The sequence below is a fragment of the Eumetopias jubatus genome, unplaced genomic scaffold, assembly GCF_037043125.1.
Source record: "Eumetopias jubatus isolate StellerSeaLion01/CBP00866 unplaced genomic scaffold, mEumJub1_p1.0 scaffold_9, whole genome shotgun sequence".
In the NCBI taxonomy this organism is placed as follows: domain Eukaryota; kingdom Metazoa; phylum Chordata; class Mammalia; order Carnivora; family Otariidae; genus Eumetopias; species Eumetopias jubatus.
In genome coordinates, this window is record NW_028274815.1 from 98,941,416 (window position 1) to 98,964,755 (window position 23,340).

A 23,340-nucleotide genomic window follows, 5' to 3' on the forward strand; every position below is an offset into this window, starting at 1 on the left:
AACTAAATGTTCCTTCATTCTGTCAATTTAGTGTGAGGAGCCAGAAGGACTTGAGCACATTCATTTTAGCACCAAAGTGTGGCTAGAAATTCTCATAGAAAAGAGAACATCTTTATTGAAAGACATGGCCCCAGTTCTTCTTGGTAATCTTTGGCAATTCTTTGCAACCATTCTGGTTCAAAAGAGGAATTGGCTTTCCCTAAGAGTATTGTTTGTTAATATCAGGTGTTCAAATAATTCTTCATACCAAAGAATGCTATCCCATTACATTTGCACATTTCTGTTCCATGTAGGTTTGTGCAACCAGCTCCAACTTGATAAACATTGACGCATTAAAGAAACTTTGAAATAGCATGATATAGAAATCAATGACCTATTTTACCTACTTTTTTCACTTTATTTCTCATGACAATATTTACAAAGCCAAAAAGACACTTTAGAGGCACATCAACCAATGCCATGTGTGGATATTATTTGGCTCTTGATTCATCTATTGGAAAAACAAAAACAAACAAAAAAAAATGAGAGTGCCACTGTGCCCTCCCATATCACCCAGCTTCAACATTTCATTAGCATGTGTCCAGTCTTACTTCATTTGTACCCCTAGGCATGGCACTGCACACACACATGATTAATTTAAAAACAATATCATACATCATATATTTTATCCGTAAGTATTTTAGGATGTACCTCTTAAAAAGCAAGACATTGTAGTTTTTTATTTTTTATTTATTTTTTTCCTCCAAATTTTTATTTAAATTCTAGTTAGTTAACATATAGCACAATATTAATTTCAGGGGTAGAATTTAGTGATTCATCACTTGCATAAAACACCCACTGTTCATCATAACAAGTGCCCACCTTCATACCCATCCCCATTTAGTCCATCCCCCACCCACCTCCCTTCATCAATCCTCAGTTTGTTCTGTCATTAAGTCTCATATGTTTTGCTCCCCTCTCTTTTTCCCTCCCATATGTTCATCTGTTTTGTTTCCTAAATTCCGCATATGAGTGAAATCATATGGTATTTGTCTTTCTCTGACAGTTTTTTACTTCACTTAGCTTAATACTTTCTAGCTCTATCCACATCATTGCAAATGGCAAGATTTCATCCTTTTTGATGGCTGAGTAATATTCCATTGTTATATTTATACCACCTCTTCTTTATCCACTCATTTGTTGATGGACATCTGGGCTCTCTCCATAATTTGGCTAGTGTTGATAATGCTGCTATAAACATTGGGATGTACGTGCCCCTTTGAATCAGTATTTTTGTATCCTTTAGGTAGATACCTAGTAGTACAATTGCTGGGTCATAAGATAGTTCTATTTTTAAGTTTTTTGAGGAAGCTCCATACTGTTTTCCAGAGTGGCTGTACCACTTTTCATTCCCACCAACAGTGTAAGAGGTTTCCCTTTTCTCTGCATCCTTGCCAACATCTGTTATTTCCTGTGTTGTTAATTTTAGCCATTTTGACCGGTGTGAAGTGGTATCTCATTGTGGTTTTGATTTGTATTTCCCTGATGTTGAGCAGTGTTCAGCATCTTCTCATATAGACACTCTGTTTTTTAAAATATAACCATTATCACACACCCACATGCACACACACACCCACATGCACTCATACACACCCTAAAAATTAGCTAATCACTTAAATAACCAGTCAGTGTTAAGGCCACACCAGTTTTCTCTCATTTTTTTTTGTTTGTTTTTGTTTTTCCAATAGATGAATCAAGAGCCAAATAATATCCACACATGGCATTGGTTGATGTGCCTCTAAAGTGTCTAATGATCTATAGCTTTCCCTTTTCCTCTTTTTTTCTCACCATCTGTTGTCGATGAAACCATACCATTTATCCATTGAATTCTTACATTTTGGGTTTTGCTAATGGTATCCTCACTGTGTCATTCACCAAGCTCCTCTAATCTGCATTTTATGAAAACCAGTAGTTAGATTGAGAGGCTTGATCTAGTTTAGGTTTGCTTTTTTTTTTTTTTTTTTTTTTTTGGCAAGAACACTGGTGCTGTCCTTCCCATCTCAGAGGAAGCGTGTGGTAGTCACTTGTAATCTTTGGTCTTTATGAAATCAGTACACTACAATTGTCCATGCTCAGAACTATTTTCCATGCCTCAGTTGTCCTGCATGTGTCAGTCTTTAGTTCCTGTCTTCAAAGAACTGTTAATTCTGTCAGAGCCAAGACAACTCAACAAGGAATTACAGGCCACTGTCACAACTCCAGGGATAGTCACAAACTACCTTTGCAGTTACCAGAGGACATGACTTCCAAAGCAGTGTTTCCAGAACCTGTATGGCTGACCTTTGAAATTATCTTGAAAAAATACAGATTTTCAGACTTTGTTCCAGTACATTTTTATTCAGCAGAACAAGAGTGGGACCCACGAAGGATGAGAGTGGTAAAGAGGTAGACAGGGAAGGAAAGCCAGATCCCAAAGCCATCTCCATGACTTTGGACCTGATCCGGGAGACAGTGGAGGAGCCAGTGGAGTGTTTTAAGTGGAGGACTAGAAGGATGAGTGGGTGGGAGCAGGGGAGATAGGGGGCAGGAAGGGCAATAACCAGGCTGTTGCTGTCTTCCAATAAGATACAGCTGTGGCCTGAAAGACAAGGTGATGGCACTGGGGATGGAGAAAAGTGGATGGATAGATATACAAGAAGTAGAATCAGCATGGCTTGTCACTCCATTGAATAAGAGCTGAGGGTGGTAATGAAAGTTGTATGGCTGGCCAAGACCTGGTCCTCAGTCTTCACAGTGAAATCTGGTATTAAGTATATTTGTGAATTTTACATTTCTACATGTAACTCATGGTATCAAAAGAGTGTTTTGTTTTTTTACAGCTTCACTAATTTGGGGTTTGAAAACAGGAGTGATTGGGGTTCTCCAGAGAAACAAAACCGATAGAGAGAGAGAGAGAGAGAGAGAGAGAGTGTGTGTGTGTGTGTGTGTGTGTGTTTGTAAAGAGATTTATTATAAGGAGTGGCTCACATGATAATAGAGGCTGAGAAATCTCCTGATCTGCAGTTAGCAAGGTGCAGACTGGGGATAGCCAATGGTGTGGTTCCATTCTGAGCCCAAAGGCCTGAGCACCCTGAGAGCTGATGGTGTAAATTCCATGCAAAAAGCCAGCAGTCTTAAAACCTGCCCAGAGCTGAACTTTTTATTCACTGCCAGCGGCAAGAAAATATCAGTGTCCCAGTTCAGTTCAGCCAGGCCACAGTTCCTTGAAGGGTCGGGCTTTTTTGGTTCTGTGCAGGCCTTCAACTGATTGCCTGATGCTACCTTCATTAGGGAGGACAGTATCGGCTTTACTCAGTCTATTGACTCAAATGTTCCTCTCACCCCAAAACACCCTCCCGGATAAACCACAATGTTTGACTAAATATCTGGGCAGTCAAATTGAGGCATAAGATTAACTGTGACACATGAAAAAGTGCTCAACATCGTTTGGCACCAGGGAAATCCAAATCAAAACCTCAATGAGATACCACCTCACACCAGTCAGGATGGCTAAAATTAACAAGTCAGGAAATGACAGATTTTGGCAGGGATGTGGAGAATGGGAACCCTCCTACACTGTTGGTGGAAATGCAAGCTGGTGCAGCCACTCTGGAAAACAGTATGGAGGTTCCTCAAAAAGTTGAAAATAGAGCTACCCTACGACCCAGCAATTGCACTACTGGGTATTTACCCCAAAGATACAAATGTAGGGATCCGAAGGGGTACGTGCACCCCAATGTTTATAGCAGCAATGTCCACAATAGCCAAACTATGGAAAGAGCCCAGATGTCCATCAACAGATGAATAGATAAAGAAGATGTGGAATATATATACAATGGAATATTATGCAGCCATCAAAAAAACGAAATCTTGCCATTTGCAATGACGTGGATGGAACTGGAGGGTGTTATGCTGAGCGAAATAAGTCAATCAGAGAAAGACATGTATCATATGATCTCACTGATACGAGGAATTCTTAATCCCAGGAAACAAACGGAGGGTTGCTGAAGTGGTGGGAAGTGGGAGGGATGGGGTGGCTGGGTTATAGACATTGGGGAGGGTATGTGCTATGGTGAGCGCTGTGAATTGTGCAAGACTGTTGAATCACAGATCTGTACCTCTGAAACAAATAATACATTATATGTTAAAAAAAAAAGATAGTAGGAAGGGACAAATGAAGGGGGGGAATCGGAGGGGGAGACGAACCATGAGAGACTGTGGACTCTGAGAAACAAACTGAGGGTTCTAGAGGGGAGGGGTTGGGGGGATGGGTTAGCCTGGTGATGGGTATTAAAGAGGGCACGTTCTGCATGGAGCATTGGGTGTTATGCACAATGAATCATGGAACGCTACATCAAAAACTAATGATGTAATGTATGGTGACTAACATAACATAATAAAATAAAATTTAAAAAAAAAAAGGTTATCTGTGACAGAAGCCATTCTGCTCACCCCAGATACAGGTGCAGTGGTAATTTTACCATTTGTTGGGCTTTTGATATTCTAATATCAATCCCAACTACAGTCCCACCTCATGTGCCATCCTAGCAGTAAATCAGTAACATCTGTCATTTCTCCAGCTCCCTTGCTCATTTACAAGGTGTTTGGGGCTTGACAAATTCCTAACAGAGATTCTCCAACTCTTTCCTGTTTATGAAATAGCATCAGATGAAAGTAACGCAGCACAGCTCAAGATGGCAGGCTTAAGAGCTGTGCACGCTCTGTTCGTGGAGTTCAGTATAGAACATTTTTCATTTCCCTGGTTACTTTTAAAAGCAAAATGAAATGAAGCCTGAACGTTGCAGTGCTAAACAGCTGGAGGGTTGTTCCTACTCTCCTTCTAGATACAGCGAGTCATCGCTATTTGTTTTCTTTTATTAAATGTCTCATTGCCTCTGAAACAGAAGTAGATATTACAGTTGGCATGGACCACAGGAGCCTGCAGCATCAGCTCACTTCTCTGTCGCCCATACCTGGAGCTAGCTTGCCTGCTTGTTTGGAGACAGATGTCAGCTTCAAGTTGCTGTTGACCTTATTGTTTACTCTGCTTAATTAAACATCATTTTAATATTTTCTCATCTGCCACCCCTTAGAGTTTACATTCATGCTGGGGCACAACACGGGGGAGAAGGAAAGGTCTTTTAAGCTGGAGCACTTAATTAGCTCCCAGGCCCCAGGGGGAAGCATCGGATAGAAATACAGCTAAAAGTAAGGTAAAGAGTAGCCATACCTGAGAGACAGCCCTTGAAGATCAAGAAAACATTGACCATCTTCTGACGAGGCCCACGTTACTAAAATTGTTTTGGGGGGGCAGCGCCTGGGTGTCTCAGTTGGTTAAGCATCTACCTTCGGCTCAGGTCATGATCTCAGGGTCCTAGGATCGAGCCACACATCAGGCTCCCTGCTCAGCTAGGAGTTTGCTGCTTCTCCTCCCTCTGCCCCTCCCACCCCACTCATGCTCTTTTTCTCTCTCTCTCTCTCACTCTCTCTCTCTCAAATAAATAAATCTTTTTTAAAAATTGTTTTGGAATTAATGACTATTTTGAATCATGTATATGATAGTGACATGTTTGTATTGTTAATTTCTGCTAGTACCCCTGTTTATTCAGGTACCCTTGCTGATGTCTGCCCAAGGCTGTTTTTCTTTTCTTTTTTTAAAAGATTTTATTTATTTATTTGACAGAGAGACACAGCCAGAGAGGGAACACAAGCAGAGGGATTGGGAGAGGAAGAAGCAGGCTTCCCACAGAGCAGGGAGCCCGACGCAGGGTTCAGTTGGGCTGAACCACCCAGGCGCCCCCCCAGGCGCCCCCCAAGGCTGTTTTTCTTTTGCCCCAGTGTATACATCATCCTCGGTGTAAATAAAAGAATGGCCTCACAGTGAGGTTCTTAGTCCCTTCCTGGCACTGTCAGGTGACCACATTGTCATTTAGCGCCCCCTGACTGTGTTGTTTTAAATGCAGTCACCATCTTGTTAAGACTCAACTGGAGGAGGAAATTTCTCATACAATGAGGTATTATTATAAAATAAGAGAGTAAGCCATGATGTAAGATGTAGTTACATAGATTTAATTATAGGTTATACAGATATAGTTATATAGGTATAATATAGAAATAAGGTCTAGATGTATATGGAGATGTCAGTTACAGATATAATTCAATACTGTATATAGATATATAGGAGTATTATAATAGAATAAAAGAAAAATCCGTTCTTGTTGTGAAAACATAAAACACAGGACTTCCTGGAAATAATGGTAGCCATTCTGGCTCATTGCTGTGGAGCTGCCACAGTCCAGCCCCGTGGATGTTGGCTAAGAGGTGGGGCAAGCCGGGAGCTCGTGGGGTAGCTCTTTATCTTCTGAATGCTCTGGATTCCTTTTGACCATGAACTCACTTAGGCCTGTGCGTGAGCCACAGTCACTTCTGTCTTATAGCCTAAGGTGGCAATAAAACTTGCATTTTAAATCCGTTAAAAATGCTTGTTTATCAAACACCAGTCCCCCCATTACCCTGCTCCCCAGGGTGGTCAGCAGGCACCACTGAGTGAAGAGCTCCCTCTTCACAGCTAAAGCTGGGATCCCCCTTAATCACCACCAACCCCAGTCCCATCCCACAGCTGTTGTGTGTCCCCTTGACCCTCCCGTGATTCTGGCCATGGCTGTGGAGAACAGCCCCACTGTGTGCCGCGGTGCCTCGGGCTCTCTCCCCATTTCTCCCTTCAGGCTGCAGCCCACAGGTTGGACAGAGGTGTGGGGCCTGCAGGTGCCTCCCAAAGTGAGACACAAAATAGGGATAAATGTGCCTGCTTCCCATCCTTAGGGATGACTCAGAAGCACATTCTACACGTTTCTCAGAGGGTCCCCAGTGGGACCGAGTGCTGCCCTGGCTATAGTAACCTGAGTATGGACAGCCCTGTACTACCTACCTCCTTTCTCCACGCTCGCTTTCCCACCCCTTTGTCTCTGTGACCAAGATCATCCAAAAATAATCTCCCTCCATCTTTGCTTTCACGGGATCAAACAGAGGCACTGCCCAGAGGTAATTGCTCTTCTGGTTGGACCTATATCCCTTCTAAGCATTTTTCCAATGAGAGAAAGAGAGAAATTTTAAAACTTTTTTTTTTTAAATCAGTGTCAGTTATGGATATGCCCAAAGAGTTCTACTAGGCTTTTCTGGAAAGCAGTCCTCTGCCTTTGGGCATACCTTACATTCCCTTTTCCCCAGCAGAACCCTCGTGATACCCTTTGGTATTTTCCTACAGACTAAAATTGAATTCCTGGATTCCTTCCTTCTGATTTTTGTTTCAATGTAAGGTGCTATCTATTAACATCCCACTGTGGGTGGTGGTTCCCTAACACCCACCTCTACCCCGCCACCTTCCTAAAAGATGTGGGGACACAGCCACCCCTGTTCCACCTGCCCAGCAGGGTGTCAGGACTGTATAAGAGCAGCTCGTGTCTTTGCTCAGGTTATTATGTATCCATAACTTACCTCAGCTTCAGATGCTTGGTCAGTTGTACGAATCTTCTGGAAGCTTCTTCCTCTAGTCAGAGTGAGCCACAGGTACTCTGGTCTTCCATCTCTGTCATCCTTTGCTCTCTCTTGAATTGTTTCCCCTGCTTCCTGTGCCTCATGTTTTCCTTTCTCGATTGACTCCCTGACTGTGATGGAGCACGTCTCTAGTAGCTTCCTGAAAGAGCATATGGGAGAGGTAAATTTCTAGAGACATTTATGAACATGTCCTTCTTCACCCACACACTGGCTGGGTATATATGTTAGTTGAAAACCATCTTAAAGAATTTCAAGGGGATTGCTTCATTGTTTTCTACTTCCAGTGCTGCTGCGAAGCTGTTCAAAGCCATTTTGATTCTTGGTCCTTTGTGTGTGACATAATACTTATGTCACCCCTACCAAAAGCTTGTAGGGCCTTCCTCTGTCCCCAGGGTTCTGAGTGTTCATGGTTCCACTTTGGTGAGCAGCCCCTCCGTTCTGCAAGGACACTCCACGTGCATTCTCTCTCTCACATCCTTCATTTCTAGGCGATTTTCGAGATGATTTCTCCTGTTGTTTCTTTCTGGAATCCCATTTGTTTGTGTTGAATCCCCTGGTCCAGTCCTCCTTAATTTTCCTGTCTCCTCTGTTTTCCATTTCTTTCTGTCTCTCTCTCTCTCCTACCACCCCCCCTTCAGTTTGTCCTTCTCCAAAAAGTGTTTGAGAAGCACTGTGCAATGTGATCCACCTCATTCTTCCTTCCCTTGTTTTAACATTGTGCTTGTTACTTTTGTATCTCCTAGTGGTGTTACAAACCTAAAGGCCTAGCCTCTTACTTCCTGAACTAATCGGTTGTATTTATTTCTATTGACTTCTGTACAGTTCCTCTTCATACATTCCCTTTGTTGCAACAGCCTGAAAGACATATGCAAAATTCTTCTTGTGCATCTGCATATTTGAAGAACCATTTTCTCTGTCCAGTCTCTCCTAATGCTCTGCTCACTGTTTACATCAACATTTGGGAATCATCCTTTCTCTTTTATAAATTTGAATTAGACTTTCTCAAAGATGCTTCAGTTCCCTTAGCTCCATTTATTTAGATTTGTTTTCCCAGTAAATTGTGCCTTTTTTTGAGGGGGGGAGGGGGAGACGGGGGAGGGGCAGAGGAAGAGGGAGACTCTTAAGCAGGCTCCACCCACCTCCAGCACAGAGCCCAACTCAGGGCTTGATTCTAGGACCCTGAGATCATGACCTAAGCCGAAATCAAGAGTCGGATACTTAACCGGCTGAGCCACCCAGGCGCCCTGTAATTTGTGCTTTTCCTAAGGGTACTCACTGTGGCCTTTGCCAACGAACCCCTGTACTGTCCTTTCACTGCTTTTGAAAACTGCATTTTTATTTTAGAATTCAGGTAGTTACTTTTTTTTCCTTTGACGATTCCTTTTTTTTTTTCCTGTGTGTGTCACTTATATTTCATAGCAGTAATGAATTATAGCATATGTTGCAGCCCTTTGAAACAATATTTGGGAGAAAGAAATGGGTAAGAACATGAGTTTGTTCCAATTTCGCACAACTTCTTGTCTTCATTGTTTGCCTGTCTAAAGCTCCCATCCATTTTTAGATAGACTCATTTCTTTTCCCGGGAATTCACTGCAATGCGGTTACATTTACATATATTCATTCCAGGCAACCAAAAAAAAAAAAAAACCCAAACTGAACTTTGTCTAATTTGTTTCCTAATTGAGATCACCTGTTTCATATTATTTATAAATAAAATTGGGAAAGTGATGCCAAAATCAGGAAAGCAGTTGTTAATCAGAGTTGAAAATGGCAGTCAATGACGCTGTCACCTTTTTCTCAGTGGATTTTGTAGCTGACTGGAAGCAAAGCCTCAGTGGATTGCAGGGTTTTTATTTCAGAGCTCTGTGGATAAGTGCTAATGAGCAGCAAGAAGACCGTCTGCTCCAACCATCTCCATAGGCTGGGATTTCTGTGCTTTTCGGCGGTATCTGTTGCTGCTGATTCACCTTTTCTTTTCCATTTATAGTGCTTATCTTCCAGTTGCCAAAACTGCCTTTATTTGCAGTTTCTGACTCAAAAGAATCTGGGCATATCCAAGTAATAGCTCAGTCAGTACAAACTGACATTTCTTATTTTGCAAGGTAGTTTCCTCGGGGCAGAAACTGGATGTCAAATTAGCCCAAATGAGCCCATTATTTCTTAGATTAAATGGTCCCATAGTTTTCTCCAAGATCTCCCAGCTGGAGCAATTTCCCTTTGATCTGTGAGATCTTTCCACGTTTTGCCAGTCCTCCGTTTTAACTCCTACCGCACTGCTTTCAGAGCCTCTCAGCTGAGAACCATCTCGAGCGCTCAAGGTGTTGACAACTCAAAGGCTGGTGCTTACATGGGTTCAGGTTCATTTGGCAGTGACCGGAGCCAGACAGGGGGACACAAGGACACCCTGCTTAATCCACTGCCAAACCAGCAACATTCCCAACTTCTCTTCTGCAGCACCTTCTCAGTTTGAAGAGTTTCTCAAGTTTGGCTTTGGAGCATAAATTAAGATTTGATCGACTTCTTCCCTCTAGTGATTTAGTAAACTTCTCTCATCAGAGAGAAGCTACTATATAAATCTGTGAAATTTTGCTGCAAGGGAAGGTCCTAAGGAGAGAAAAGCCAGGCTTCTTACTGTTCATTAGGACTTATTAACATTATTTAATATTCATTGTATCAAGCACCTGACAGAGAGTCTTTTCTGAGCAAAGTGCTGTGCAGGAGGTACATGTTTTCAGTGTGTATCTTTATTAATTAGATGCTTCAGTGTGTGGTTGATATCTGGTGAAGGAATTTTTAAAAATCCACAACTGTCCCATCCTTTTTTAGAATTAGGTTATATTGGAGAAGTTTTGGTCTGGCTTTTCTCCCTGCCTTCCCCTTTCCCCAACATAGGCAAGCCTCCATCATTATCCCCAGTGAAGGGGATCATTGGTGCGGATAATCCAAATCCCCAGCTAATCCTCTCTGTAGGGTGGGGTCACAGGCCCACCACTCAGGGCCATAGGCCTCATCACACCTGTGGCATGACCATGGCTCCCTCCTGGGACATAGGGCAATGTGTGGACACTGAGGAATAACTCCCAGGGCAGGAGGATAATCTGCAAGGCAAATAGTCCCACAGGGATCATCAGGAGCCCCTAGTCCAGAGAACAAAAAAGGGGCAGTGGGTCTTCCCTCCTAGGCTCAAAGAGCTGACCCTCTTGCCCTGGAATTCAGGGACTCATTTGTATTCGGTGATGGTCCAGTCCAAGGCCAGCCTGAGAAAACTTGCCATCAATATATAAGTGACCTCAGGTTAGACATTAAAGGGCAGGATGGTTCTGCTCAACCCCAGGCACAGGCGGTAAAAAGGAATAAGACAGTCATTCAGGGTTCCTGAAGCATCACACTGCATCCAAGTGCTTGGCTCCTACTCAGAGGGAGACTTTGGGAGACCAGTAATTAATATGCAACTACTCCTTGATTCTTAAGCTTTTGGGGACCTAATTCTTTGAATTTGAGTTTAAGTACATTATAGCCAAGACGGGTACTATACAGCAAGATTCTTTCTCATTTGAAAGTCTGTCAGTCAAATTGGTCATTTGGAGCAGTCTTTCAGTCTCAGAATGTCAGGAACGTCTTTGAAGGTTTATACAGGGCAAGAAGGAATCATGAGCTGAGAAACAAAGAATAGTTCTTTTTTCCCCCAGATGGCATTTTCCAGAATCTCAGTATCCAAAATGTATCTTACAGTGAGCTTTGGGGACATCATTAATTTACCTGGTGTAGCCTAGATTTTTAAACTTACGGTTACGATTCCCCATTTTTGAAAAACCCATTAACTCTTCCTTACTTTAAAGCAGTTTTTGAAATGAAGGGTCTGCCGTATCTGATACGAGGTGACTTTGGAAAGAAGCCATTCAGACTTGCTGTCTTCCACTTTCCTTTGAAGGGGAAAACATTAAAGCATTAAATACTTCCACATTTTAAACCCACGTGTCTCTAAACATCTAAAAGGGAAGAAAATGAATATATTTGCAGATTAACTCTGTGAGGATAAGGCTGTATAGACAATAATGTCACCTACTTAAATGCATGCTGTGAATTGGGCCCTGCCTCAAGCACCTCACGGACACAGCTCATTTCATCTTCTGATCTGAAAAGGGATCTAATCAGATGAAGAAACAGGTGCAGAGGAGTTCAGGGACTTAATCTGGACCCCAATGCTGTAACGTCCCTGTGCCCAGCGTGGTGGCTGCTGCATGAGTGGGTATCTCGGGATGTGGCTCGCAATGCGAGGTTTGGACTCCAACAGTCGTGTGGCCTACACGGCTAGCTGAGCCTCTGGGCTGCTCTCCCATCCTCCCCACCCAGATGCTGAGCCAGCTGAGTTGCTTTGCCTCTGTGTGGAGCTGTTACCCGTCTCTTAACCCAAATCCAGTAAACAAAAGTCAAAGAACCAGGGCGAACCCTGGAAACTACACTTCTCCCACAGAGTACATCCTCCCATATTTTGCTTCAGCTGAGTAAGGTTGAGAGTGGGTCCTGTCAGAACTTCTGGAAGTGGTTGGCTTGCTTCCTTATAGCTGTGATGCCGTTGCTTGCAGCTCAAGATGCAGCCTCAGCTCCTTCCCTCCATGAGCCCAAAAGAAGGGCCTGGTATTGACTTGGGTTTTGGAGAAGAGCTCAACCAGCTTCACAGTCTGAGCAGATTTAGGGCTTTCTATGTGGCCTTTTTGTGGGTCCTCCCCCTCAGCTTGCTGGTCTACCAGGCTGGTCGGTCACGATTACTAAAGCTATGCTCAGTACCCCAAGCAGGAATACCAACCTGTAAAAATTGAATATCACATGACTTTAAATGCACATTCCTTATAAAATTTTTAAAGCTCGCTGGATTTTATTAGAATATGTGAGCCAGACTGAGTATATTAAATTTATGAGTCGAATTGATGCAGTACCATAATAATTCAATACAATATGCTTATGTCATTAAGCTCATAAAGAAGAGTCTCTGAATAGCTGTAATGAATAGTTCCAATTCTGTAATCACAGACTAACATTTTCACCCTGATGAATTTTAACTGGGAGCTCTCAGAATTCTCTGTAAAATCAAGAAATAAATGCCATATTTTAAATGATGACTACTTATTTCAAGTATTTACTTTAAACCTAGGATGGATAGAAAAGTACCTGCTAAGACAGAATTATTCATTAGAAATACTAAAGAGGTTGGAAGAGGTTAGCATGAAGTAGAATAGGACTGTAATTTATGGCTAGTCATAAATTATAAATAAAAACCAAAGAGACTTCTCTGCTTTGACTAATTTCATTGACTTCCTCATCTCTTACCTTCTTCCCACACACACAGATTTTGGTTATCTATCACCATGTAATAAACTACCCCAAAATTTAACTTCCTTTAAGTAATTACCATTTTGTTGCTTATGATGCTAGGGTTCTGGAATTTGGGCAGGGCTCCACGGAATGGTTCATCTTTTCCAAGTGTCAGGTATCAGGTCAGGCCACTTACATGGCTGCATTCTGATCATGGCGCCACTAAGGACTGGGCCCGGCTGGGGCTCTGGAGCCTGCCAGGTGACTTCTTCACTGTCAGCTTTACCTCCAGTGTGTTCTCTTGGTGAAAACAAAGCACAGCCTCCACCCAGAGGGCCTGACAGGATCCAGGGATCAGAGAGAAGAGACACTGCTGGAGCACAGTGCAGGACCCCCAGTGTGAGTACCAGTAGAGAGCCAATCTGGCGAGCAGTACATTCCAGAAGTGTGTCCCCCACACTAAATGGGCCCCATATATGCATGTAGTACAGTCATGTGGACTCTTGGGGAGACGCCAAGTTATGCATCCTCACTATGACGCTTTGCACATGCTCTCCCCACTGCCTGGAATAGGCTTCCTTCAAGTATCTTCTGCCAATATTTTCTCCAGTCTGATTCTTACTCATCCCTCACCTCTTGGCATAAGTGTCACCAGTTCCCAGAACTAGGCTGGGTGCCTTTTCTATGTGCTCCAATAGCATCTCATTCCTGTTTAGAATATATAGCCTTATTTTAATCAGTGCTTTACCTATCCAGCTCCCTGGAATGCCTACACATTACTCAGGGCAGGAACTGATCTTATCACTGAATTCTCAGTAGCACTGGCATGTAGAAAGCTCTCAACACATATTTGTTCGGTGCTGCATGAAGTTTCAAGAGCGAAAAACCAACAAAGAACAAACCTTTTCCAGTCCTTAGAAGACAAGTAGGATTTAGATGAATGATTCTGAACAATGAAAACATGATGCAGGGCATCCCAAGCTCTGTGTCTGTTTTATTCAACATTGGACACCCAGTGCCTGGCCCACTGCTCCTTGTAGAGCAGGTGTGTGGTAACTGTGGTGGATGGATGAGTTGCTTGAATCAAACTGTCCTAATTTCATCAGAGTCTGGAGGACATTTAGGGGCATGTCAAGAAAGGAACCCAGTATTTTTGATCCAGTGGAGACAAATTTTAGGATTCCCAAATAGCCAGGGAGAGGGTGTCAACTAGAATTTATGACAGTTTGAAACCAGGAAGCCTTGAGTGAGTGAATATTGACCCTACTGGGTTGATTCATGACCCATGGCCAGTGGTAACCAGACCTCTCTCAGATCTAGAAATACCCCAGCATGTCCCCATCCTGGCTTGATCTGTCTTCAGAGCCCATCAGTCGAGGATGAATTTTCTAAGAGCGGCAAGGTAAATGAAACCCTAAATCTTAGTAGACTGATCGTTGTCTTTAAGCTGCCACCGTGGCCACCAGTGGCTTCTGGAAATGAGGAATTCCAGCAAACTGTCTTCCCCGTTAATATGTCACAGTGGAAAGGTGGATAAGGCCCTACTACATTTTTAAAGCACATTTTAATAATTTCACTAACTTTAGATTATGAATGTATGTTAAAATTTTGTGACATGAAGGGGCTCTACAACAATGAGATGGCTGGGGAAATCAGGAGGCTGGGCAGTACATGGCCATGAAGTACGCGGCAGGCTGCAGTTACAGTCATGAGCCTGTATGACTCTACTATATAGGCTCAAATGTAAACCTGTATTATAGAGTCTTATGTTTTAGAATATAGACTATTCTAGAGTCTACAATAATAGACTACAAGCCCTAGTAAAGCAAGCTTTTTAGCAACCTAAAATAGTCATTACTTTATCTCCCTGGTAATTAAAATAGAAGGAAAGGAGCCAAAAAAATAAGAAGGTAAGGTCTTTTGAATGCTTCTGAGGCCCTATTCTCATTCCTGTGTGTTCTCTACACACACACACACACACACACACACGCACGCACGCACGCACGCACGCAAATTCTGAGGGCCCCTGTGAGCCTGGGCTCAAAAGACAAGGGCTGCGTTTACATTTACTCCTTACATTTCCAGCTTAAGGGATTATACCTTGTGAATTATATTAGGCCATCTGACTTTCTCCTGAGTTTGAAGAGCCAGTCATTTGTCATCCTCTGTGGTCTGTTGATGTGGGCTAAGTCACTGGCTCTTGGGGGTCTCAGTTTCCTCATCTGTAAACAGGATATGCATACCTTGTCTTCCTCCTCCTCAGCATGTTATAGGGGTCACATGAGCTCATGAACTGGGAAGTGCTTTGAACAGAGTGCCTGCAGACCCAAATCCAGGTGCAGGGCCCTCCACGTTCCCCTTCAAGTCCTGCTGTTCCCCACACAGAGCCCTGCACATGCCAGCCTGGCTCCCTTGGTTCACACTGTTTGCCGAACGTGGATGCCACTCCATCTTCCCTCCTTTCTAGACCCCAGACCTGAAAGGAAATGGCTGCAAGATGGCAGGGGCCGCACTATTTAACTTCCTGCTCATCTCCCAGGTTTTTGCCCGGATGGACTGTAGAGCACATGGTCAATCCCAATGACCCGACGAGCATTTCATCCAGAAGCTCCAGACTTGAAAAGAACAGCCCAGCAGAGGCTGTCTTAAGGCCGCTTTTAGTTAGGTTGTTCCAGTAATTTAAGTACTTTCAGCTAGAGCAGAGACTGAAATTGTATTGTAGGTCACACGTGGATCATGTTAACAGAATGACCTTCATCAAGAATGAAATAAAAATGAAAATAGCGTGTAGCAGCACCTTATATTTTCAATTTTTTCTTCCTGATGCAGTGTATTGATTGAGGTACCAGGCTGAAGCTTTAAAATAATTGACTAAATTCTTGCTGAATTGCCCTGTATTGCTGTAGGGAACGTGTTTCACCTTTCAGAACTCATTAACACAGCCAATAGACCATATTAGCCTATGTTTTGGTTCAAAAGATTAATAATGTTTAGTTGTTTTGAAATGGTGTTGGAATTTTGAAGATTGGCCTGTGTGTATATCAGGGTTTGGGGCAGGAACTTTCCAGGTTAACCCTTGGCTGGGGATGTACCATGAGGATGCACTGACCCATCTGAAATGTTATTCACTAAAGCCTCCCTAGATGGACCTTTTCCTAAGAGTGGGGTGCCCTGGGCAGATCTTGATCTGACTACAAACCAGCCCCCCAGGAGCTTGGAGATGGAATGTTTCCTCTGACCTGGACTGGTGCCTGCCACCTGCATACCAGTGCATCAGAGGTCGTTGTTAGTTAACTTGTTTGCAAACAGTAGAAAATTACTGTGGCCATTGTCATTGAATGGGAGTGGCAAGACCAAAGGCTATCCTGCAGCTGGCCCTCTGTCAGAGTTCCCAGAATTTCTTACACTTGAAAATGCCCTTGGGCAGTGGCTCTGCAATCTGGAAGAGATCGATTCCAGCAGACTCCAAGTGGTATCTTCATTAGCTCTTTGGCTTTGGGGGTGCCTACCCCAGAATATGAATGGGAAAAGTTCACCAGTCCTCTGCCCTAAGTCAGCCCTGATAACCAATTCCTAAAGGAGGGAAAGATATTTTTTCAGAAGGGAATCTGAGTGCTGTTTGGGAAGGAAAAAGGAAGCAGGGCAGTTAAAAAATGGCCCAGTGCCCACCAAGGCTCTAAGGAAGATAGGACGGAAGCATGGGCACAGCTACATTGGACTCCATATAGATGAGTATAAGCCTCACAGCAAGAGGTGCTTTTCCCATTCCCGTGTTTGTGAGGAACATTAACTCTAGAGAACCCAGAGTCCCCCGTCTCTGTGAGAGCAGCCTCAGGCCTGGGAAAGGCGGCATATCTGGCTCAGTGTAGATGGTCTTGCCCAGCGAGAGATGGCAGTACTGAGGAGATGGGGGGCCCAACAGGAAAATAGGGGATGGTAGACTCTGGACAGCAGGCTGGTGACTGAGACCCAGCCTCTCGGGCTGGAGGATGTGGATGTGTGTGCTGGCACTCCCACCTCTATGCTCTGTGACCTTCAGGGCATGACTTAAGCCTCCTGGTCCTCAGTTTCTACATCTAGAAGATGGGGATAGTCAGGGTCCCTAATTCATAAAGTTGTAATTGAGTGAGATATACCATGAAAAGTTCTCACTATGCCTGGAACACTGCGGGCTCCTGATAAGTGGCTCTCTATGGCAGCTGGTCAGCGTGTTGCGTGCGTGTGGGAGATAATCCTCAGGAAATATGTGGAAGGGTCTTGGCAGGTATGATTTGAAGAAAAGGACCACTTTTGAAAGAAGAGGTCAGGAGCCTGGTGTGGGTGTCTCTGACAAGCTGTATGTCCCTCGTTCTTCCTGTGGTCTTTTGGCCTCCTCTTGAAAAGCTCCTGGTCCCCTACAGGATTTTGTCTTGTTTGGGGGTGGGGCACATGCCTGTTTAATGCTTTGTTTGGAACAGACCCAGGTGGTCCCATCTCTCCTGGTTACTTCTACCCCCTGCTCACTGCCCCCTGCATGGACTAACTTTAAAAAAACAGTAAGATAGGCCTACAGCACTTTCTGGAATCAAGGTTCTCTGCTTCAGTACTGAAATACGCCTTCAAGATCAGCCATCTAAACTTGATTTTCTGCGAGTATTGATAAGAAAACACCTTATACTTTAGTGCTGGTCCAAGTAGCAAAAAGTAAATTAAATTACATAGATAAATGTCTCATCTACTTTTTATTATTCTTAAATTTTTTTTTTTTTTTTAATGCCAAATGGATAAATAACTCCCGGAGCTTGGTCTCCAACTTTGTTTTGCTATTTCTTTCTCTCCCCTGTGTTTTCATTTTGCTATTTCTGTCTCTCCCCTCCATTGCAGCCCTTCCTCTGTCACCCTCCCCCAGCCAGCCCCTCCATCTCTGTGTGGCCCCTGCCCTTTCCTGCCCTCACTAATACTCAGACTCTCTCCTAGACTCCTTCTCACTCTGTACTGTGGGTTTGCAATCTTATTGAAAAAGGATTTGGCTGAATCTGACTTTCATCCTCCAGCTACCCTGGGCGAGGCAGGGCTGAAATGTTGCACAGCTGCTGGGGCCGCAACTGCCCATTCGCAGTGGCCCCGATCCGAGCTTTTAATGAAGCCAAGACTCAGGTGAGACACCCACAACCAGGGTGGGCAAGGCTTGCCGGCCTTCTGCAGTCCCTGACAGCCACAGAGATTTAAATATGCCTGGTTTTTGTTTCTTTTGTTTCTTTTTTTAATGGAGAAAATGCCATGTGAAAGAAACAGAAATTGGATATTAGATTTCACAAATCCTTCTCCTTCTTTGCCCTTCTGACCCTGATAAGCCACTTGAACTCCTAATGTCCTTCAATTTTTGTAATGCTTTTTTATAAAGTGAAATGCCCTGGGGATGCAGCGTGGCTCTCCTGGACTTATTTTTCACATACTGGGAAGGGCTAGGCAATAAAAAGGGGATCACTTTGAAAGGAAGAACTTCATTTTCTCCCCTCAGCCCCAGATGCTGTAGAAAACATTGTGAGCACAAGCAACAAAAATGACTAATGTAAATATCTGTGTCTTTAAATATGTATTTTACATATAATTATAATGTATCTATATTAAATAGATACATAGTAGAGTTCTAGCTCACTGGCTGATCTTGGCCTGAGCCTAAAATCCTACATGGGAACTGCTTTACTGGAGAAACCTATAAACATGATTCACCGGACACCATTGAATGGAGGCACATTTCGTCCCTGAAGAAGAGCTCAGACAAGAAGCAAACCAGTCACTGCTGCATGCCTCTCTGCGAAAGGCAGCCAGTGGGCATGTTCACACGCGGAGCCGTGACAATGAACACACTGTAACTACACCCAACAGGGTATATGAGCCTCACAAACATTGTGGTAAAGCCCAGGAGGCCAGACACGAAAGACAGTGTCCTGTGTGATTCCATTAATGTGAGCTTCAAAAACTGGCAAAACTAATCGATGGTGGGAGAAGTCAGGATAGCCTTGTCCTTGGGGAAAGGATTGTGAGGGAGAATGAGGAGGGCTGCCTGGGTACTAGCAGTGTTGTCTTGTTTTTATCTCGATGCTGATCACACAGGGATGTCCACCTTTTGAAACTTCACCAGGCTGTGCATGTGTGCTGTTTTCTCTGTGTACACCTCAATTTTTTAAAGATGAACTCCTCAGAATTAGTTATCGGGGTTCCTTCCAAGCAACTTTTCCCAAGTTCAGCAGTGTGTCAGGTGTGGCGGGGGTTCCAAAGAAGAATGACCTACTGCCTGTGACCTCAAGAACCTTCTGGAAGTTTAGTTCTGTCTTCTGTCCCCAGCCCTACACCTAGTCCTTGGGTTTTGTCATTTGCCAGAAGGAGTTTGGCCAGCCCACTGCCAGCATGTGGCTCTGGACACAGCACCAAGCCTACCATGCCTCACTCAGATACTACTGAGCACCTGAAGCTCAATGCAGGGAATACAATCAAAGCATTTCTTTGGCCAAGGAAGCAGTCTATGGAAGGGGAGCCCAGGCTGCCTGATCCTGCCAAGCAGAGGTTGGTTTTGCAATGTAACAATTCTCCTGTAATATTTGCAGTTCACTGAATGAGATCCTTCTGTCTCGAGTTTCCATGGAGACATGCTAGTGAGTTCATTTAAAGAAAAAGGCACTACCTGCACCTAGTTTACTGTTCTCTTGATGGTGGTATCCTGGCAGGGAAGGGCTAGTCAGTACTTTCTCTTTTTCTTTTATTTATATTTTTAACTTTCCCTTTTCATTGTACCCTTTGGGCTCTAGTGGCCCTTTAAAGCCCCCCCCAACCTCGTGAACTAATGATGACAGATGTTGGTGCCCGGGTGTGAATACCCTCCGTTCTGTCATTCTGTCGGAATTCATCTTGAAGGCAAGTTGGTTGTGAGCATTAAATGCAGCCTGTGGGAGACCTACAGCGGGGGGTCTGCTCGGGAGCTCCAGAGGTGATGGCCGCCTGGCTCTGGGCATGCTTTAGACTGTGAGAGAGTTGCAGCCCCACCCTCCAGTGCACAAGCTCCTCATCATCCTTGTTCCAAACACTTGACTCTTTACCTGCCAACAACAGGCCATTTCCTCACATGCATTTATTGCGTCGCAAGTATTGGCTGGTGGGCCGGGTGTGGTCTCCCAACGTGCACTCGTATCCATATTGGAAGGACCGCAGCTCCCTCTAAAGTTGCTCTTCTCAGCTTCCCTTCCCCCAGGAAAGTTGAAGTCTGGTTCCCCTTTGCCTCTGATGCAAATAAGTCCTGGTGTAAGATCTTCAATTTTCAGCAATTGGTTTTGGCACCTTCTTGCCTCCCCCTGATTGCTCTTTCAAGCTCCTTTCCTGAGAGATTACTGTGAGGCTAGTAAGTTAGGTATATTGAACAAAAAAGATAGAGTCTGAGTTAAAAAACCCTGTTTTTAAGTCCCCTCTCCTGATTAGTAGCCTTGTGCTAACTTCTGCAACAGAGTCCTCACCCAAAAATGGGTTTGACAGTAATAAAAGCAGGTAATTCTAGGCAGAGTATGATGATAGCATAAAATTAGGTGAGTTCAGAAATTTGGGGGCATGGTGCAAGGTTTTGTTCTCGTGCTTTGGGGACGGCTTCACACGGGTATGCATGTGTCAGGACTCATCAGATTGTCCGTTTGAAGAATGTGCAATGACTGCATCAGAAAGAAATGAGAAGATTTTTAGAAACCATAAATTACTATACAAGTGTTAATGATTAATAATCCTCATTATTATGCTTAAGAAAACATGAATTTTCCTCCAGCAGAGTGTCTTGTTTCAGAAGTAAATTTCAGGTTGGCAATTCAGAGAGGAGGCCAAATTCCACTTCTCTGGGCCAAGGTTTCTCTGTCGTGGCATGATGACCCTGGGAACGCAGTAATGCTGGCGTGTGGGTTGTCCTGTGCATCATAGGATGCACCCCCGTCCCTAGAGGGACAGTCAACCGAAAACATCTCCAGACACTGCTGGACATCTTCTCTGGGGCAAATCACCCCTGATTGGGAACCCTTCCTTCTAAGGCCTTAGCCATGTTTCACAGACAAATTTCTTTGTTACTCAAAAGTCTGTAATTATTATGTTCAATTTCAAGGTTTGTGATAGGATTGTTTATATTTTTGAAACAAGCTGAGACTGTAATAAAGATTTAGGCTTAACCACCCCACCCCTGCCCCCCACCCCCTGCATTCGGTCCCATTCTGTTATAAATAACATTTGCCTGACCTGAAATATTTTAACTATTTTTATGTGTCCTGTTTTCCTTTAATACATCCTGCCAGCAGCCGTGTCTGATTCCATCCCCAGCATCTCGGATCCTCGTCCCAGACATGCTTTGCTTGCGGGTGCCAGAGAAGGTGGCGAATGCTGTGACACACCACGTGCAGCGGGGGGGGGGGGGGGCAGCGCAGGGGGTTCAGAGCAATTAATCTTAGTAAGAATCTCTTTTCACTGATGATTATAGGCTTTGCAAAATGATTTGTAAATATTAGTACTTGGAACTGACCCACTTGTCCCCAGTATTTCGTTTTCCTTTGGTTTATAAGAAGGATCCAAAGCAGACAGTGATGGTACCATTTAAAAATGCTAGTCAGCAGCACATTTAGCATTGTACAGATGGCTGGCCTTTTTTTTAATCAGCTTTCTATTTAATAAGTAAGTTGAAGGAAAAAAATAAGCAAGTTGGAAATGACTTGTTAAAAAATAGGATCTTAACTAGTGCCGCTGTTGCTGGAAAGCAGACCCTTCCCCACCCCCCACCCCCATGCCTGGCACCACATTGGCATTTCTCTGGGCATCGTCTGCAGGTGGACCTGAGGCCGTGTCGCTGTGAGTCCCAGAAAAGTCACCTGCGTCATGGAGGCAGTGGCTGCCTTCCCTCGGGTGGGTCTGGTCACAGCCAAGGCCACACACATTCCCACGTGCTGTTTCTAATGACAGCAACAGCTCTTTCAAAGTGGGTGGCGAGTTGTTTTCTGGAATTTCTTCTCTCCTTGATTCCACCCAACAACATCTAACCCATGTTTTGGCTTTTGTCTCTTCCTCAGAAATACCTCAGGGACTTTTTCAGTGTGATGCTCCAATCTGCGACATCCCCCCTGCACATCAACAAGGTGGGGCTGACCCTTTCCAAACACACCATCTGTGAGTTCTCGCCGTTCTTCAAGAAGGGAGTCTTTGACTACAGCAGCTACGGGACGGGGTAGAGCTGGGGTGGGGGATGGGGGACGGAGGAACCACCAACGCAGTGCCTTCTCGTCGAAGGGGCCCTCCCAGCGCAGGGCGGCCTCCCACGCTCGGTCCGAGCCCGCCTCCTCCGGTGGCACCCAGGCCGCCTCGCCAGGGCCTACCGAGTTCCCGAACCTGGAACTGGCACGGTTCGCTTTGCTGATGGGGACCCCGACGGGCAGCTGTTGCTGGCCCATTGCCATTGAATGTGGCCTTTTCCCCATAGTGCTTCCTTTTCGTCACAGCAGAGTCTGCCCCAGAATGGACGTGGCTGGGTTGTCTCAGGCTCTCTGAGCCCCGCCGGCCCAGGACCTCCCCAAGTGAGCGGGCGGCTCACCAGACCTCCCTTAAATGACTGTCATCTGGTTTCCTCATCCACCAAAATATATATCTTATTTTTTATATTCCTCCCATGTGGCTGGCTACGTCCCAAGAGAAGCATTTTAAATGATTTCATTGTATTTTTTTTTCTTTTTCTCTCATTTGAGTCAGAACTTTTGTACAATACCTAACCACCGATGTTTACACAGAATTTCATATTCTGCAAAAGGGAATTTTGGTCCAATCATGCCTGGAATCTTCCCTGCTTGACAAATTGGATGTAGGTGACATCACTTAAGACTTCTGTAAATCCGTACAAATAGGATATTTGTTTAATCTTGAATATTTGAGGAAATTTCCCAAATGCAAATGGCTACTGTGCATTCTTGAGCTTTCTCCGCTAAGCACAAAACAAGCGCATAGCTGAATGCCTATTTTTAAATATTATTTTTTCCACATTTTTTGTTACAGAATCTACTGGATCTTTGGCTGAAAGACTAGAATTTATAGTAGTTATTAATCCCTTAAATTACTCAGGACTTAATGTAGCATTGCACATCTATGTACAGTAAAACTGCTTTGTTTTACTAAAGAGAAAAATGTGAGTAGAGAAAATATAAATGTCGTATATATGGAAATGTATATAATTCTACCTATAGATTTATATATGTACACATGCCTGTACCATAGTTGTATCAAAATATATAATTGTTCACACCAAATTTATTAAAGGTATTTGCTTTTTCAAAATTTAAATTGAGCTGCTATCAATATTAAATGAAGTTATAGAATCTATCCTGTAGCTCAGTTTACTTTAAGTTTGCGACATGATCATCCCTACTGTAGGTCTGTTTAAAAATTTATCTAATGTGTTTGGAAAGATCCGTA

General features: G+C 43.9%; 1 protein-coding gene across 2 annotated transcripts in view; it reads left to right on the top strand.

The window, feature by feature from the left end:
• KIF16B (kinesin family member 16B) overlaps positions 1-23,139 on the top strand; it is a 306,377-nt gene extending 283,238 nt beyond the window's left edge. For both annotated transcript variants that reach the window (XM_028113007.2, XM_028113008.2), the window contains one exon: positions 21,951-23,139. In XM_028113007.2, coding sequence (XP_027968808.1) covers positions 21,951-22,109 — 159 coding nt within the window. In that variant the 3' untranslated portion in view covers positions 22,110-23,139. The remainder of the gene's footprint in view (positions 1-21,950) is intronic.
• Positions 23,140-23,340: the final 201 nt, after the last annotated feature.